This window comes from Melampsora larici-populina, assembly GCF_000204055.1.
Source record: "Melampsora larici-populina 98AG31 unplaced genomic scaffold MELLAscaffold_15, whole genome shotgun sequence".
NCBI lineage: Eukaryota > Fungi > Basidiomycota > Pucciniomycetes > Pucciniales > Melampsoraceae > Melampsora > Melampsora laricis-populina.
The window spans coordinates 1,391,609-1,408,569 of record NW_006768779.1 but is presented as its reverse complement, the minus strand read 5'-3'; the positions used below and the strand labels follow the sequence as shown (position 1 = coordinate 1,408,569).

The 16,961-nt window shown below is 40.1% G+C and overlaps 4 protein-coding genes across 4 annotated transcripts; 3 read left to right on the top strand and 1 right to left on the bottom strand.

The window, feature by feature from the left end:
* On the top strand, positions 1–2,856 carry MELLADRAFT_85823 (uncharacterized protein; the record flags this gene model as incomplete). The annotated part of the gene is made up of 4 exons (XM_007409269.1): positions 1–79; positions 152–1,643; positions 1,713–2,241; positions 2,305–2,856. The coding sequence occupies 4 exons, from the start codon at positions 1–3 to the stop codon at positions 2,854–2,856; spliced, it is 2,652 nt and encodes an 883-aa protein (XP_007409331.1).
* A 576-nt stretch (positions 2,857–3,432) lies between these two features.
* MELLADRAFT_105958 (uncharacterized protein) lies at positions 3,433–5,443 on the bottom strand (the record flags this gene model as incomplete). The annotated part of the gene is made up of 8 exons (XM_007409230.1): positions 3,433–3,568; positions 3,648–3,806; positions 3,910–3,983; positions 4,187–4,420; positions 4,515–4,777; positions 4,864–4,978; positions 5,067–5,135; positions 5,222–5,443. The coding sequence occupies 8 exons, from the start codon at positions 5,441–5,443 to the stop codon at positions 3,433–3,435; spliced, it is 1,272 nt and encodes a 423-aa protein (XP_007409292.1).
* Positions 5,444–6,541: 1,098 nt separating this feature from the next.
* MELLADRAFT_85821 (uncharacterized protein) lies at positions 6,542–8,647 on the top strand (the record flags this gene model as incomplete). Its single annotated transcript, XM_007409270.1, has 11 exons — positions 6,542–6,871; positions 6,962–7,030; positions 7,120–7,234; positions 7,309–7,325; positions 7,415–7,633; positions 7,698–7,946; positions 8,043–8,066; positions 8,140–8,216; positions 8,277–8,441; positions 8,517–8,584; positions 8,640–8,647. The coding sequence occupies 11 exons, from the start codon at positions 6,542–6,544 to the stop codon at positions 8,645–8,647; spliced, it is 1,341 nt and encodes a 446-aa protein (XP_007409332.1).
* A 565-nt stretch (positions 8,648–9,212) lies between these two features.
* On the top strand, positions 9,213–13,831 carry MELLADRAFT_105956 (uncharacterized protein; the record flags this gene model as incomplete). Its single annotated transcript, XM_007409271.1, has 5 exons — positions 9,213–9,815; positions 9,904–9,994; positions 10,081–10,284; positions 10,383–13,431; positions 13,537–13,831. 5 exons carry the CDS (start codon positions 9,213–9,215, stop codon positions 13,829–13,831), a joined length of 4,242 nt encoding a protein of 1,413 aa, XP_007409333.1.
* Positions 13,832–16,961: the final 3,130 nt, after the last annotated feature.

Genomic DNA, 16,961 nt, shown 5'->3' with positions numbered 1-16,961 from the left:
ATGTCTTCCAACACCGAACGTGCAGAGGATGCTCGCCAGCGAGGGAACGCTTTTTACAAAGCTTGCCAGCTTAGTAAAGGTGAGACTCACAACATCTCCACCTGATGACCGTCACCTTCTCATTTTACTGATTATGGAAACTCTCTAAAAGCCATTGTAGCCTACAAGTTAGCTGCAACACTCGTCCCCTCGGATCCTACTCCCCTATCGAATCTGTCCGCCGCTGCCTTTGAGACAGGAGACTACGCGAAAAGCGTACAATACTCTACTGAGGCTCTAGCTCTCCTAGAGCAAGACCCCGATGATGATCCTCGAAAGCATAAGCTGCTTACTCGCCTTACCAAGGCCAGGCGTTACCACACCGATCCTGACGACTCTAGCGCCAAAGAGTCACTTCGCGATGCCATTTTCCGCTTACCGAGATACAGGCCTTACTTGGCTCACGAAAGGAACTACTACCCCGTTGGCCACGATATTCCGGAGCCTCTGTACTGCCCGACACTCCGGCGAACAACAAAGGGCGCCCAAGTCGTATCGTTTATGTTCTGCGGGATAGGAGATGCTCGTAATATGGTGCATACTATACTGAATTATGACTTTTACGGCCCCAAGTCTCACGAGTCTGATCAAAGGCTCCATCTTACTATTCTGGATGTCAAACCCGCTATACTGGCACGAGACTTGATTTTATTCGCTCTCTTGGACGATATATCTTTGACCATGGGATTGTCTCGTCAAGAAGCTTTCCAGTTGGATCAACGGCAACCCAACCAGTTGCTCGAGACACTCAACACGGCGTCATATTTTTATATGGCTCAAGTTATGCCCGCTTTTGCGTGGGAACGAATTCAAGCAATCATCCAACGACTTCTCGACTCCTTTGACAATTCCAAGCAGCCAATACCCTGGGTTTACATTCCTGCTACGGTCCAGGCTGCTGTCCGACCTAGGCTCGAAGCCTGGAAACAAGAGCACACTGGGCCATATTCAACTGAAGCCTTTCGAGAAATCACGGCACTAGATAAACTCCAAGCACAGATGGCTAGGATACACATGCCCGAAGACCTTCACGTAGACCCATACTCATCATTTCCCCGTCTGATGTTTGACAAGCGCGTCTACGATGAATTTTACATTGTCTTACCAGATGAAAAATTGCTTAATGCACATGATGCAGAGCTAGCCAAAATTGTCCGCGACTACCGAAATGAAGAAAGTAGTGCAGATGGGCGCATATCTTCGTATATTGATAGGAAATGGAAACCCAACCTCACGCTGGCCGACATTTTATGGGAAAAGGAAAACACAATGCCACAATACCAACCCCGTCCAAACATGGATTTTTCGCCGTGCGGGGTCATTGAGAGCCTGTTGGAAGGTGTTGCGGGTGATCGTGGACTGTCATCGGTGCCGGGCAACACGCTCATGAGTGTTTTAGAATCCTACTTCATGATGATCGGCAAAGCAATCGCTAACCTTCGTAACCGCATCACGGTGGAGGTCTGCTTCGGAGAGATGAGCGATCATCTTGAAAAAATCCGATATCAAGCTCATGACCGCTCCACGGAAACTGAGGCCAAGGATCGCTTTTCGTCGGCGAAGTGGCCGCATAAATACCATCTTATCCACATGAGCAATATTCCGTAAGTCTTGCTCCTGCTTGATCCTTCACCATGAAGCTGATCAAGCCATATCACTGAAACCGAAACCAGTGACTACACCGGTGGCCCTTTCACGTCTTTCCTATACGGTGTGCCAATTCTCGAATATGGCCCAGGAACAGGGGTGACCTCGTACATCCTCCGAAATCCTTCACAGTTTGAAGGCGTCTCTCGGTATTTCTCCGAGTATCTCGTCATGTACGATCGTAAATTGGTCCGGTCCCACTTTCAGCTGGAATTATCCATCGTAACTCCCGCGAACGAGGAGGGTCCGTCGCCATTGATGCGGTACTTGCGGTGGGAGCGTATCCCGCAAAAACTCTTGACCTTTGAGCAGCTTATGCCACAGGCAAAGCTTTTGCATTGGCTCTACACGCATTTTCTAAAAATCTGCCTTCCTTATCCACGCAAGTCTACCACTGACCCGGGACTCATCTACGCTCCGCTCAATATGACCGCATTCCTTCGCTTACTGGAGCACGTGTCTGAATTGGGATACCCGGCTCACTGGATCTCGAATCTGATCGACTCCATCTTGTCGGGCAAGATCATCACCACGGCCCGCCCGCCTCCGCGACAGGTCAGCTTGATTGAACGTAATTTGAATCAAGGTATCATTTACTGATTAACCGTATGATGATAGGTCCTCACCCCACAAGACGTTGACACAGTATACCCGGCACGAGCTTTTTGCACCACGCCATGGATCTTGGAGTTTGCCACCCTGGCTGGACTATGGCGCACAATCTTACGAGCTGGACTTGTAGTGTCTTCCGCCGTTCCTCGCTCGGGGGATGTCGTACAGTACATCGTCAAGATTCCTTGTCCGAAGTTATGGGATGGCCAAGTCCCACACTCGATGCTGGTGTTCTGCGATGAGAATGCATTTGGATCGTTGCCTAAAAACATAAGATCGATTCTCAATGATGATGGAAGCGATCTGGATGTAAAGTCGCGTGCGCTCAGGCATAACGTACGCTGTGTGAGTACATTTTATTGGAGTGTAAAGGCTCAGGAAGCCACATTCTGGATCACCAAAGATGCTTTCGAAGAAATGAAGGGGTGGAATGTTTATATCTGGAGCACTGCTTCGTGGGAGAAGGGTGGTGGGGGGGTGAAATTGGGAAATGCGGTCGTGAAGAATAGATCTTGGGGAGAGTGGGAAGACCCACCAAACCTGATGCTTATACATTAAGTACATCTCCAAAGATACTCGACGTGTTCTTTCTTATCCATCTTAGACTGAGCTGACACTCACATGGAAAAACAAGTTTTGCAATCACTTGGGTAATATTTAGTACCCGATTCTCGATCTGGTTATCCACCCAAACGGCGTCTTAATGTATTCTACATTGTACGAACAAAATCCGGCAATGAGCCCACAATGCGATATGTAAATAAAACGTGGTTGTTTGTAACCCAAATATCCTAACTTGAAATGCCCTAATGGATGTGTTTGTTGTCACTCAAGGGCTTTGTTATGCCTCTCAACTTTCTAGCCTTTTCTTTAGCAGAACATGTGGTCTTCCAAGTCAAAAATCTATCATAGAATCTATGAATATCAATGCATGATTCACTCCAGAAGAACCAAGACATAAGACCAAAGAATGAAAAGAAATTAATGACGTGCAAGATGACTAGAAAACAAAAATTTAAAATGAGTTTGAATCTCCCCAAGTCTAACATGACATGTGAATTTTTTTCTACATGTTCTAAATTTTTTTGAGTCGATTTAAAATGTGAGAAAAGTAAACAAATCACAATCAAATGATCAAATCTTGACTCCTGCTTTACGACAAGCTCGTACAGTTCCAAGTTTCTTTCTGTTAGCTTTGACAATATCTAATCGACAATCACAAACAGGTAAACTGATCAAACATTTAGGCAAGCCATTCGCAGATGGTAGACTGAATATCATTCATTCCATTCTTGGTCAGATCTGATCTTCGCTTTGTTTCAAGCAATGAAAAAAATGAAGCGACTGACGTGGAGTTTTGTTGACCACCATTGCTGGCACATTCAACCGACGTTTGAGTGATTTGTTCAGCTGTGAGACTGAATTTGCTCGTCACTTTTTGCGCATTGGGAATTGTGTTGATAACCTTAGGATGTTTTCCTGAGGAAGCTCTTACGACGTTATACATACTTGTGTTTCAAATAAACGTTGATCAAGTAGCAGAAGTGAACAGAGACATCAGATTGGTTGAAGTAGAGGAGGGAGAATTGAATTGTATGAATATATACTGACGTTCCATTCTTGCAATATGATAACACGTCATCTCCCTGTCTAGCTCCATCTGGTCCTGGACCTTCGCAAGGATCCTATAGAAGATGTTACGAGCTTTCTCGTCAGTCATTTGGTTTCATTCGGTTGGAATTTGTGAATTGAAGTAGATGCCAGAAGCGTACGCTACCAATAGTCACAAAAGCGTCCTGCAAGATAAGTAGTTAACAAGTTGAGGAAAGAAACGTGTTCATTCAATCTTCTACATCTCAAATATATGATCTGACTTCTTAAGACTTACCATCGACTTAAAAACTTGATCAAATGACAAGTACATTGTTGTAGTCTTAAGCTCAGATTCAACTTGTTCTGGATTGAAGAAAGAATCTACATCTAAAAAACGTCCTCCCGATAAGCTTCCAAATAAACCTTCTGGAGTACTGATTCCTGCGTCAAGGACAGACTGGGCGTGTTTGTTAAGAACACTATGAATTTCATTTTGACGTTCTGATAAGATATAACCGATCTCTGACCACTTGATGTGTTAATTTATGAAAGAAAAATTGAAGCTGTTAATCAGTCAAGGATTCTAGAAGATTTCACCGAAAAAGCTACAGAAACAAACTTACATCAGAGAAAGCATCGACCTCAGGAGCCGGTTTATAATTAGTAGTAACAGCAGCAGTAGTAACTAAAACGGATGGTATGAAACTTAAACCAGCAGCCCAAGTAAAGATAGCAGATGGCATTCCAATCACAAATGGTAATAATGCAAATACACTGCCAATCAATCCTGCGATTAATGCCCCAATCTCAAAATGCGTTTTTTGTGAAAAAATCTTCAAGTTGTTTGGTTGTGGAAAAAACCCCGAGATGACTTCTACCAAACTAGCTAAAAGGAGATGAAAGGTTGTAAGAAGTCAATTGTCAAATCAGTTTGAGAGTTTTTGATCTTTTTCGCTAAGAACAAAGACTCACCTCTGACTAAAGACATGGTATAACCAATTGCATTATAGAAAGAGTTTACTGTCTCATTCCACATTTGAGCTGCTAATAAAACATACCAGTCTCGACCTTTGACTGGGTAGCACATCTGTTTGTGGGTAAATTGAAAGAGTATCATAAGTTCTATCTGAGTATTTTCATTTACATTTTGAAAGGTATAAATATAAAAATCTTACCTGGCCAGCATTACACCACTCAGAGATACCACACTTGAAATTATTTGCTTTGACACTAGAGGCGTATTCCTATTGAAGATGAATTTTTGGGATGAAGCACCATGAGTTTGAAGTAAAAATTGCTTAGTGATGCGGGAGAGACGATTGAAACTAACTTGAACAGTCAAATTGTGACCACCAGGATAGTTGGCAAGGTATAGATCCAAATTCAAGTTAATCCAAGTAGCTTTGGTAATTGGTAAAGGATCACAACCAGGTTGAATGGTAAGTTGATTTGGGTCTGGTGAGGTTTTGAAGTTGAATGCAAAGGTTTTGTATGAAGTGAGAAAGTAAAGGGAGAGGTAAGTAGACCTCTGAACTTGTTGAGAAATGTGCATTTTTTAAAGTCGTCTTTGGTAAGTAATTTCCGAATGGAGTGTCGAATGAATGTGTTTCAGAGTAAGGCTGATGGCTAGAAAAATTTACTCGTGTTTGAGGAAATGCGAGGGTATGTAATCAGATGCGAATGATGAAGTTGGTATAGGATAGCCCAAGGAAGCCAAAGTCCAAAGATTTAAACAGCTATAAAGATAGTGAACGCTCTAATGTTTTTTCTTTTTTGGAATGAAGGTATGTATGAATCTAAGAAAATCAAATCCAAATCAGGCTTTTTGTTTTCGCTCCTGAAGCACAATAGATAGAGACGTATAAATGATAGGATGGGAAATTCTTTGGAAAGGGAGGTCAAGATTCCAAGGAATTGTTCGGAAGTGAAAGTCGCAGGAGGAAGGAAGAAACAAGATCAGAAACGTTGACTTTTAAAAAATTCATCACAGTGAGGAGCAGTAAGTCGCAGATCAGATAAAACATCGGATTCCTCCAAACTACGGGTGAGGATCATACCGGTTATGAATGTTTCGAGGGGGAAGTTGCGGATGTGTACCAAGATAATTTTTTGACCTAGCTTCATGCTACAGTTCTCTTGGCTCTTAGTTCCAGTCTCAAGCCCAGCTTTAGTTCATTTTAACCCTTACATATAACCTTTGCCATCATATTGCCGTTTGTATAAGATACCTTGCCATTAATTCCTCATCGGCGGTGGGTTTTTTCATCAGTCATCATGACCTATATAGGTATCCTGCTGTGAGAACACAGTTGTAGTGGAGGATGATCCGATGAAGAAAGGAATGAAACGGATTATCAATCCCAATAATATTTCTAGTGTCTGAAAAAAAGTTTTCAATGACACAGACTAAAGTTTTAACTGACTCACTCGAGCTCAGCCGCTGGGTTGTTTGACCCAAAGTATCCTTATGCCACGAAGTCGAAACATCACACTCTCGATCACTTCATGATCAAGTGACGTGGGATTGGCAACTCAATCGACTTTTAGATTTTAGACTCTCGTTCCATACTCTCATCAAGCATCTACGGCTAGTGGTGATATCCACTTAGCCAAGTTGATATCCCCATTGCTAATCTTGGTGTCACTCAAAATGCCTCAACCTTTAACCTCCTCATTCCTACTTTTCTTATCCTTGAGCTCAACCTCGAAATGCCTAACAACTCCTCCAGAACCAGTGGCAGATCTACCTCCAGTCTATTCAACTACTTCATTCACTCCACCGGTTCAACAACACCTTAGTACCAATTCAAATTCTTCATCAATAATGATGCCAATGTTATCCGAAACTAGTCATCAATTTATAGATGATGCTGATCAAGATCCCTGTCGACCTCGTACTCTTAGTCCTGAGCTTTGGTCAGAATTAGGTTTAAATCGATATTTGCTCAATTATCCTGGTGGACGAGAAATTTGCTTAGAGGTGAAGAGACAGCTTTTGATTTTAAATTTGAAAGGTCTTACATCCTAATTCATTATTCTTTTGGGAAACATCTTCACTTTAACTCAGTAGCAACTCGCCATCAAATCTAGATTACTAAATTTCGATTGTGGGATTGATAAGATGTGTTACGCCGGACAAGTAAATCTAACGAACTAATTCATAAACTCTTGAATCAAGATCTCTCAATTTTTTGAACATTTGTTTCCATCTTTTTCTTTGAACTTTAGCTCTGCTCACCGGTCAGAGGTAAAGATTGGTATTTACTTGTAGCAGCACAGGAATGGAACTCTTTTATGAATATCATTTATAGAGCTATTGGATTCGCAATGACTATGATGCAAGGTGTTTATAAGACTTTTTCAATATTTGACAAATCCTATCGCTTTACTGACTCTTGCTCTTTACTATTTGGTTAGGTATTATACCCTCAATGGTCTGTTCCTTCGACACATCAAACAACATAGATCGCCAAAAAAATTGCAAACTGATCGATCTATTTTCTCTGCCGCTTGTGAAACCAAGATTTCAGACTTCTTTCCAGATGAAAATGATGATTGGGCAATCGCAAAAGCATACCTAACATTATTTTCTAATATTGCGAAAGTTCATCCTACTGAAGGTCATATCTCACTCACAAAATGGTGGATGCAATTGATTCAAGGACAAGTAGGATTCTCAGCTGGTGTTGCAAATGTGATGGATTATAGTATCGTACCAGATCCTACAAACCAACATGATAAGGTATACAACCTCTTTAAAGTGATCTGAGAGTCTTATTGTTGACTTCTTCTTTAAAATATATTAGTGGACTTATTTCATTTATCAATTATCAAAAAATCAAGACTTAATCCAAAGTCAATTAACCAAAAGTTCAGAAGAAATCGTTAGTTCAGGTATCAGTACAGAAGAAGGAATTTATGGAGCATTAAAAGATGGAGCATTTTTAATTGATCATGTTCATTATCGAAATTTTATTGATTTTGCTGCAAATGAACAAAATGAAATGAAACTTTCAATCGAATTACATCTACTCTCAAGTATTTGGGAAAAACAGGTTTGGATTTTCTTTTGATCCTTAAAAACTTCTCTACTTCTTTTCAATTCAAACTAACTTGTGTTTTTTTCTCTTTAATGTTGTTTCAAAACAAAGAAATTCTTTATCACTCGTGGAAGTGTGAGTATTATCTCAATGCTAAAGATGTCTTTTTCAAGGTTTTATCAGCTTTAGCTGACCTAGAGTATCTTAGCACACTTGTGATCAATCAGGACCTAATGGAGCATTTGATCTAGAAGATGAACTATCATACTGTGGTCCAGACAACATGTACGTAAAATCCCCGTCAACCAAGATGATGATTTGATTTTTAACCAAAATAATTTTTAGCATGATGAATATAGTAAGAGTTGGAAGTTCAGATAGATTAGTTAAAAAGATTCATAATGGAAGATTAGTATTAGAAAAATATAATTTTACTACTGGATTCTTAACTGAAAGAGCATGGAAATGTCAAGAAGAGAATCATGAATTTGAATTTGATGTTTGGAATTCGTAAGTAATATATATGTTTACTTTATCAATAAGTTTCTGATGATTTATCTTTTCTTGATCTTAAACTTGATGTAGATCTAGACCAATAAGATTAGACGCAAAATGTAGTTTCAATTTACCAGTTTGTGATCTGACAAGACCAGGTATGTCCTCCAATTCACCAAACAAATCAAAACAATTCTGTGATTTTGGTTTTAGAGATCTAATCTATTTTTTTTTTTTTTTGAAATTTTTATAATTTCATTTGACAATAGATACTAGAGAAGCAAGACAAAAGGGCAAAAAGGTTGTAAAGATTTGTAGGGATTTATGTGGATTACCCTTATAATTTTATATATCTAGTCTTAAGAAACTGAAAGTTTTATAACCTTGTATTTGTGAAGATATTTTTTTGTGAATTTCATTATTGAAAGAAGTTATACACTAGGATTTCAAGTATACCAAGAGGATTTTTATATTTGAGGAATATTATCAGTGGAATGAGACTGAGGTATGGACTAAGTTGATTTGTTGTTGAGCTGTGTGGAGATTGAGATTCAAATGTAAGATGAGATGAGGAATTGTTGTTTTGCAAAATGCAGTTTTCTGATTGGATTAAATATAAATGCTTTAAAAGTGCATTTTGACTGAATGAGTTGACCGAGTGATCGATAGTGCATACAGCGAACCATAAGAAGTCGACCATCAGCTTAACCACCATTGACCATCAACATCCATCAACCATCCATCATCCATCATCACTGACTGAAACACTTCCAAACTATCAAATCGATGGCAACTAACTCAAGCAATTCTAATCATAAATCTATTCATCATTCAAACAGAAGAGTATCATATTCACTCCCATTATCTGCTTCTTCTTCATCAAATCAATCTCAACTTCCTATCTTACAAATCCCTTCACCTGGTCAAGCTCGTCATCCATCACGACATTTTGATCCACGACCACTTATCATTCCAGTCGGATCAAATCATTCGAATCATCTAAATCAATCTCAATCAATCTCAGATCACTTACCACGTCATTCTTTAGGTATCAATGCATTTGCAATTGATTTCTCAACTCAGATTCAAGATCAAGATGGACCTCAAGGTATTCTATATACTGGTTCAAAAGATGGATTAGTTGCTGCTTGGGAACTCTCGATTCCTACTAAACTTCGATCATCACCTCCCTATCCTCCAATTCTCAAATCAAACTCCTCTACAAATCATTCTACATCATCTGAAGCTCAAGATTTAGATTCTTATCGATTCGATCAATCTCCTTCAAATCAGTCCGTACCCAAGACTTCTCAAGATCCTATCTCATCTTCTAATCAAGATATCATCTACGAGAATCGATATGAAATTGATCAGCAAAAGCTTTCACAGGTCATCTCCTTTACTTACTCGGATTCAAAATCAGATACCTACTTAAAGGAGATTCATTTACCTTATCGTTTTTCTCTTACAAATTCAGGCTCCACTTCCTCCAACCACCCTTCGGCAATGTGTACAAAGTCACACCGATTGGTGCAATGATATTGTTCTCTGCAATCATAATCAAACTCGTGAGTTGAGTTCATTTATCACAGTTGATTTGGATCTTCTGCCAGTCTTGCATATATTGATAAGCTATTTTTGTTTTGGCAAACAGTGATCTCTGCCTCCTCAGATCGTACCCTAAAAGCATGGTCTCCACATTCTCCGCATCTCGCTCTATCTCCTATCACCATAGGGTCACATAGTGATTATGTCAAATGTTTGGCTCACAGTCGTCAAGGAAAGTGGGTTGCAAGTGGTGGCTTGGATTGCAAGATCAAAGTCTGGGATATTCATGAGGGCCGGCTTCATCCTGTTGGTCCGTCCTATGTGCATCTCATCATACTTCACTCACATCAATTCACTTTTACTTACCTCAAAGATCTTTGCATTTACCCCACGCGTGTTCAACTCCAGTCAATTTCCCTGAAGAAAATATCAATTCCTCTATATACTCCCTCGCTACTATTCCAAATGGTACAATCCTGGCAGCTGGATCACCCTCGCGGGTAGTACGACTCTATGATCCGCGCTCGTCTGTTCGATTGGCAAAGCTTGTTGGTCACACTGATAATGTTCGAGCTCTCTTGCTATCCGACGACGGTACTCGCCTTCTTTCAGCATCCAGTGATGCCACAGTAAAACTATGGGATGTAGGAATGCAACGTTGCTTGCACACTTTTTCACATCATTCTTCTTCAGTCTGGGCTCTTGCTAGTCAACATCCGAGGTTAGAAGTTTTTCACTCAGGTGACCGGACTGGTTGGGTATGTAAGGTTGATCTTGAAGGTTGTGGTGATCCTAGTGAAGGGGAGTGTGTGACGATATGCAAGGTGGATAGTGATGATGACAAGTCCAACATGTTCTCATCTATGGGTAATCAAAACGTGGTACGAATTGTGGGTATGGATGATACCTTTATCTGGACAGCCACTGGAAGCTCGAACGTGAAACGCTGGAAGGATATTCCAACGCGAATGCAACGTCGTCAAACCCATGGAAAACCCGCCCAACTCCTTCATATTCCTTTTGACACATCTAACGACTCTCTTTATTCTTCCCCACCGTCATCATCGCACCCCACTCTGATTGCATCCCACGAGGCAGAAGAGTCCCAAGCTTTATTGGAAAGTGATCGAACTCCTCAAGGCGCAGTTTTCCAAACCTCTACATCTGTCAACCCTCAAGTACACTTTCCGGGCGTCGTTTCCTTTGCAGATCGGCCCATTTTTCATCCCTACCACCCTTCCAATATATCACCCTTGGGTCTTGTTCCCCATTCCAGTTCTTCAGTCTCACCTTCATCTCGCGCACCTTCCAGGCCATCGGTCCGTGTTACTGACTATTTTCAGCATCAATCCACAGCCAACACTGTCGAAGAGACCACATTAGATTCTATCCCACTCGATGCGCTGGTACCACTAATCTCACCGAATGACCCAATCGGTCCAGCATTGAATCATACCATAGCGGAAGAGCAAGGTCCACATATCAGACCCGGCTTAAATCATTCGGTTTCTTCATCGCTCAATCTTTCTAGACGTACCACTCTCACCAACTGTGGCCCATCCACCCTCCCGGTCTCCACTTTGAGCCTAGACAGGGCCAACGACTCAGATGTAAACGTACCACTAACTTTTGTCGAAACCGCTGTTACATCTCGTTTGAACGGGCCTCCTGATCCGATTGCCTTCGACTCACAAGCCTGGCGACTGTATCGTATGCGAGATTCGGCCGCTGACGCAATCCCACTTCGCGACAATCCGGACGCAATCATTCACGGTCGATCGGGCTTGATCAAGTGTGCACTTCTCAACGATCGCCGGCACGTGATCACTATTGACACTGTGGGGCAATTGGCCCTTTGGGATATCATATATTGTGTCTGTAAAGGAATCTTCACCACCGAAGGATTGAGTGCTTCAGGGCCCAAGTCAAACACCACTGAAAATTCAAGCGTAATTTCGTCCGATTCATCTGATATCTTGTCGACTTCAAGTGGTAGCCAATCTGCTTACACGCCCGCAAATCAAAAGCCAGCTACTGTTTTGGCGACAGATCTGCTACAATTAGTCAAAGACCGAATCGAAGGTGAAGCTTCGATCGCTAATTGGTGCTCAGTGGAAATCCAAACCGGACTATTAACGGTCCATTTGGAAGAATCTCGATGTTTTGATGCTGAAGTTTACGCTGATGAGGCGGATATCGCACCGGAGTTGTTGTCAGAAATGAAGGATGACCATCGAATCTGTTTAGGAAAATGGATCTTGAAGAATCTTTTCAATGGTTTCGTCAACTATCACATCAAACTTCGACACCCAACCACCAATACAGGCTCCAAGAGTTCTAGCACGACATCAGTTGTCTTACCCCCTTCAGCTCGTCTGCCGGACTCATCTTGTTATTTCGCTGGTGGTAATTCCTCTTCCCATGGACTCAATGACCACAGGCGTGGTAGTGTGCCTAGAACACCGGGAATGACTATAAGTCCTGCCACAGCTGCCATTAACCCCGCGCTACCACCTGATCTCAAATCGCCCGAATGTTCGACCACGATGAAGAATCGATTAGGTGATCCGGGCACTGGCATGTCCCCTCGCCAACCTTTGAATGATTCATCTGAAACACATCCAGCACTTCCAATGTTGGTCGAAGCTCCTGAAGATGAAGATCAACCTCCAACTTCAAATAATTTACCTCATACAGACAAAAGACCTCCAGCTACATATAGCAAGTCAAATGACAATAGCTCCCAAGGTTCACTTTTTCCTACATCAGCTCAAAATCTTGATACTCGATCACCGCGTGAAGAACTTGCGACCGAGGCATTGACCACAAGCCTCTTGAATGGACCCAGTAGCCCAAGCCTCAGTACAAACACCAATATCATTGGGCCCACGGCCACAGCGAGTATCTTTGTGCGATTACGAGGCTTAAGCCGAGGTCAAAGACGAAGGCCAAGTCAGGATATCAACGCATCTTCGGCATCTTCTATCATTAGCGGAACCTCAAATATTAACCAGAATAAGGATAGTAATAATGGAGCTGTTGAAAGGACACCACTAAGCAGGACGAATTCGGATGCAAGAGAACATAGTATATCATTGGAAAGAACCAAGATGCAAAACCAATTGATTCAGAGTATCTTTTCTAAGCCATTTCAACCGATTGGAGAGATAGACGCACCTAAGATTAAATTAACATCAGATATCATGATTTTGATTTCAGAAGCTGGAAATGAGTCAGGAGCATGGGAGGTAAGGTATAGAGGATTGGTCAAGGAAGATGAAGATGAAGATGAAGCAGAAGCAGATTGGATGGCATTAGAAATGGTTGGACCTGGTTGGTTATTAGAGTATCTTTTAGGGAATCGAACGATCATCAAGGAGAAAGAAAGTAATTCTTTGAAAGTGACCTTTGTTTTGATGCCTATCGAAGGTGGAGGATTGAATGAATTACCAAATGGGTAAATATAGTTTCCCCTAATTCACCACCTGATGTTTTTGAGCAAGTCTTTTACTACAGAATCTGATGATGATGTTTTTTGTTTACTTTTTTTTGTGGATTTCAGAAATGCGAGATTGACAGCAGCAAGGGTTTTGAGAATGAGAAAAGTGATAGGATATATTTCACAAAAACTTGAACTTGAACCATTAGATGAAACTCCTCAATCAACACAACCAACACAACCACAACCACAACCACAACCACAAACAGCAGTTCAAACTAGAAAGATGGAAGATGAAATCGAATTGTTCTGTAATGGAACATCAATCCCATGGAGAATGAGTTTAGGAGCTGTAAAACAATGGGTTTGGACAAAAGGTGGTGATGTGGTGATTAATTATCAATTGAAGAAATCATGATAATGATGATGATGATAATGAAAGAATAAAATGAAGAAGAAATGATTCTTTTTACTTTATATACAGATATATATATATGCGCATATGCTTGGTTTTTATATTTTATTTTTATATTTTTCTGTTTAGAATTCATGAATCAAGAAAAATAGAAATTTTGTAGAGTTTAAAAGTAAAAATTATTTTTTGATTTGTTATAAAAAAAGGTTTTCAAAAAAAATCAATTGATTGATTTTTGATTTTTTGTTTATTATTTGATTTTGTTTTTTATGAACTTGTTGATCTTTTTTGTTGTTGTCTTAATAATAGATTTTTTTGTTTTAAATTGAAGAATTGTGTGTATTGTTTATATAAGATTTTGAAGGCTTTAATTGTTATTGAATTCAAGACATACAATGATCTATTACTCATTTGGTGATGAGTATCAAGGCTGCCACTATACTATACTATACTATACTATACTATACTATACTATACTATACTATACTATACTATACTATACTATACTATACTATACTATACTATACTATACTATACTATACTATACTATACTATACTATACTATACTATACTATACTATACTATACTATACTATACTATACTATACTATACTATACTATACTATACTATACTATACTATACTATACTATACTATACTATAGTATACTATACTATACTATACTATACTATACTATACTATACTATACTATACTATACTATACTATACTATACTATACTATACTATACTATACTATACTACATCTCGGATACTTCATCTGATGATCATCTTCAATGAGAGCTAAACACTTGTTCACTTATTGATGTTAAAGTAAAGGTGTACAATTCAATTTAGATTTCACAATTATGAACCTTTATGTCTGGGTAATCTCTTTCTCATTTCAATCTCATGACATGTCTGTAGATGTTATGTTAACAATAATTGATGTAATCATTCTAAACCTAACTTTAATCATCGTGTATTGCTACTTATACCTGAAGGAGCAATGGATTTTAAAATCTTCTCAATTGTTCTTGGACAAAGGTGAGAATTTGAATTTGTGGGATTGTGACTAGATGCAAGGTTTGATCTGGATCCTAATCAAATCCCTGCTCTGACAGATTTGATACAGGTTATGAGCCCAGTGTGATCCACGTCTGCGGTAAGTATTCCAATGCATCCTCCTCATTTCAGATTCAGACCTTACAATTTCTAGTCATTCTCCAAGATTGTATTCACTTGGCGGTAAATGAGCTCTACCAGCCCTATTTCAGATTCCAAACCAAGCAATTCTAGTCCCTCTAAGAGCATCCCCAACGGTCTCCCAATTCTGCGGGTTCTTGACAATGTGGGGGGTCAAATTGCAAAAAACCACTCCAGCGGACCTTGCATTATTGGGGGTTAGACATCAAGAGTCTCCAGATTTTGAGAGGGGCCCTCCACATCTGCGAGGTCTAGGCGGGGTCTCCACATCACGTGCAGATGTTTCCACATGACAAATACAGAATATGTTTGACTCAAAAATCAAACTAGGTGATTGAGTATAAGCATGCTCATATCACTCAATCAAGGGTTGACCCTTGACTAGAGCACTGTGCAACGTTCTTTTTTTTGACCCCCTACATCTAAAAATCAACATTGGGGGTCTGTTCTAAGACCTCACAGAATCGGGAGACCACTGGGGATGCTCTAACCCACCTGTTGAAACATCTCAACCTTCACCAAAAAATACTATACCCTTTCCAACATTCAAAATGACAACTAGTTCATCCAATCAAAAAGATTTTTTGTTAAATACCTACTCTCATATTCTTAAACTTTTGACTTTTGATGACTGGAAGTTATGTTTAACAACTATTCTAGGTGGTCAGCATCTATTGAGATTTATTCTTAATGACTTGAAACCACCAACCAATCCAGATGAGTTAAAAGATTTTCAGACCAAATCTCTTAGAGATGCTTTCAAGATGTTGTGTACTCATCATGATGATGCGGGGGGATTATCAACTGTCCACTTGTTCTCTGATCTCATGACTATGCCGCTGTGGATGAACTCTGATGACAATCTATCTTATCACATTGCTAGGTTTAGAAAGATTCACAACAATCTACTTGGTAATTTATCAGGAACTCTGGATTTTAAAACCTCAGAGCCATTTGTAGCTATTATACTCATCAAATCACTTCCATAATATGAGTACACTCCTTTGGTCCTAACCTTACTCACAAATTTTGAGACTCTCACTTTAGCTAGATTATACTCATTACTTAAGATCAAAGATGATCAAAATGCGGCATCAAGCAGTTCAGACAATGCTCTATCTGCTGCTTCAGCCTACAACAATTCAAAACCTTGAGTTGGTAAGAAGAAACAAGGAGATCAGGCATCAACCTCCAACTCTCAGCTGAAATGCTCACTTGGACACATTGGACACACTGATGAGAATTGTAGAGCCCAACACTATCAAGCTTTTCTTGAACACAAAAAGACAATGACATCAAACAGTTCTAATCATGCAAACTCAAATCAATTGGCTCAATTTTCCCAGTCCATAGCTGAAGCCAATGAGGACATGTCTTACTAGAAGTCTGCCTTTTCTGCTTCAACCTCAGTATCTTCACCTATCATTTGTGACACTAGTGCTACTAGCCATATGTTCTCCGACCATTCTATGCTATCTGATCTACAACACATTTGACCAAGTTGGGTTGGAGTTGCATCTCAAGATGGAGAAATTTTGACAAGTCACAAAGGAACAGTCAGGTTTGGTTCACTTGTTCTTTGAGATGTCTTGTATTATCCAAAGCTGACTGGCAATTCAATTTCAATCCGTCAACTTTGTGAAAATGGTCTCAACACCAATTTTAACAAAAATATAGGCACAATCACAGACTCATCAGGCAACAAGGTTCTTTGAATGTTTCAAAACACCAAGACCAATTGACCCTGGACGTCTGACCTTGATTTTCATCCTATGCAGTGTTTTTCTCATACACTGATCCTGAGAAATTTTCATCTCTATCACCATGTCCTTGTGGCAGTCGCTTGACAACAAGTGCATATGGACTGCCTTTGAGGCACAAAGGCAACTTGTGTGCACTTTTTGATGAGCAAACACCACACAGACATGGTGT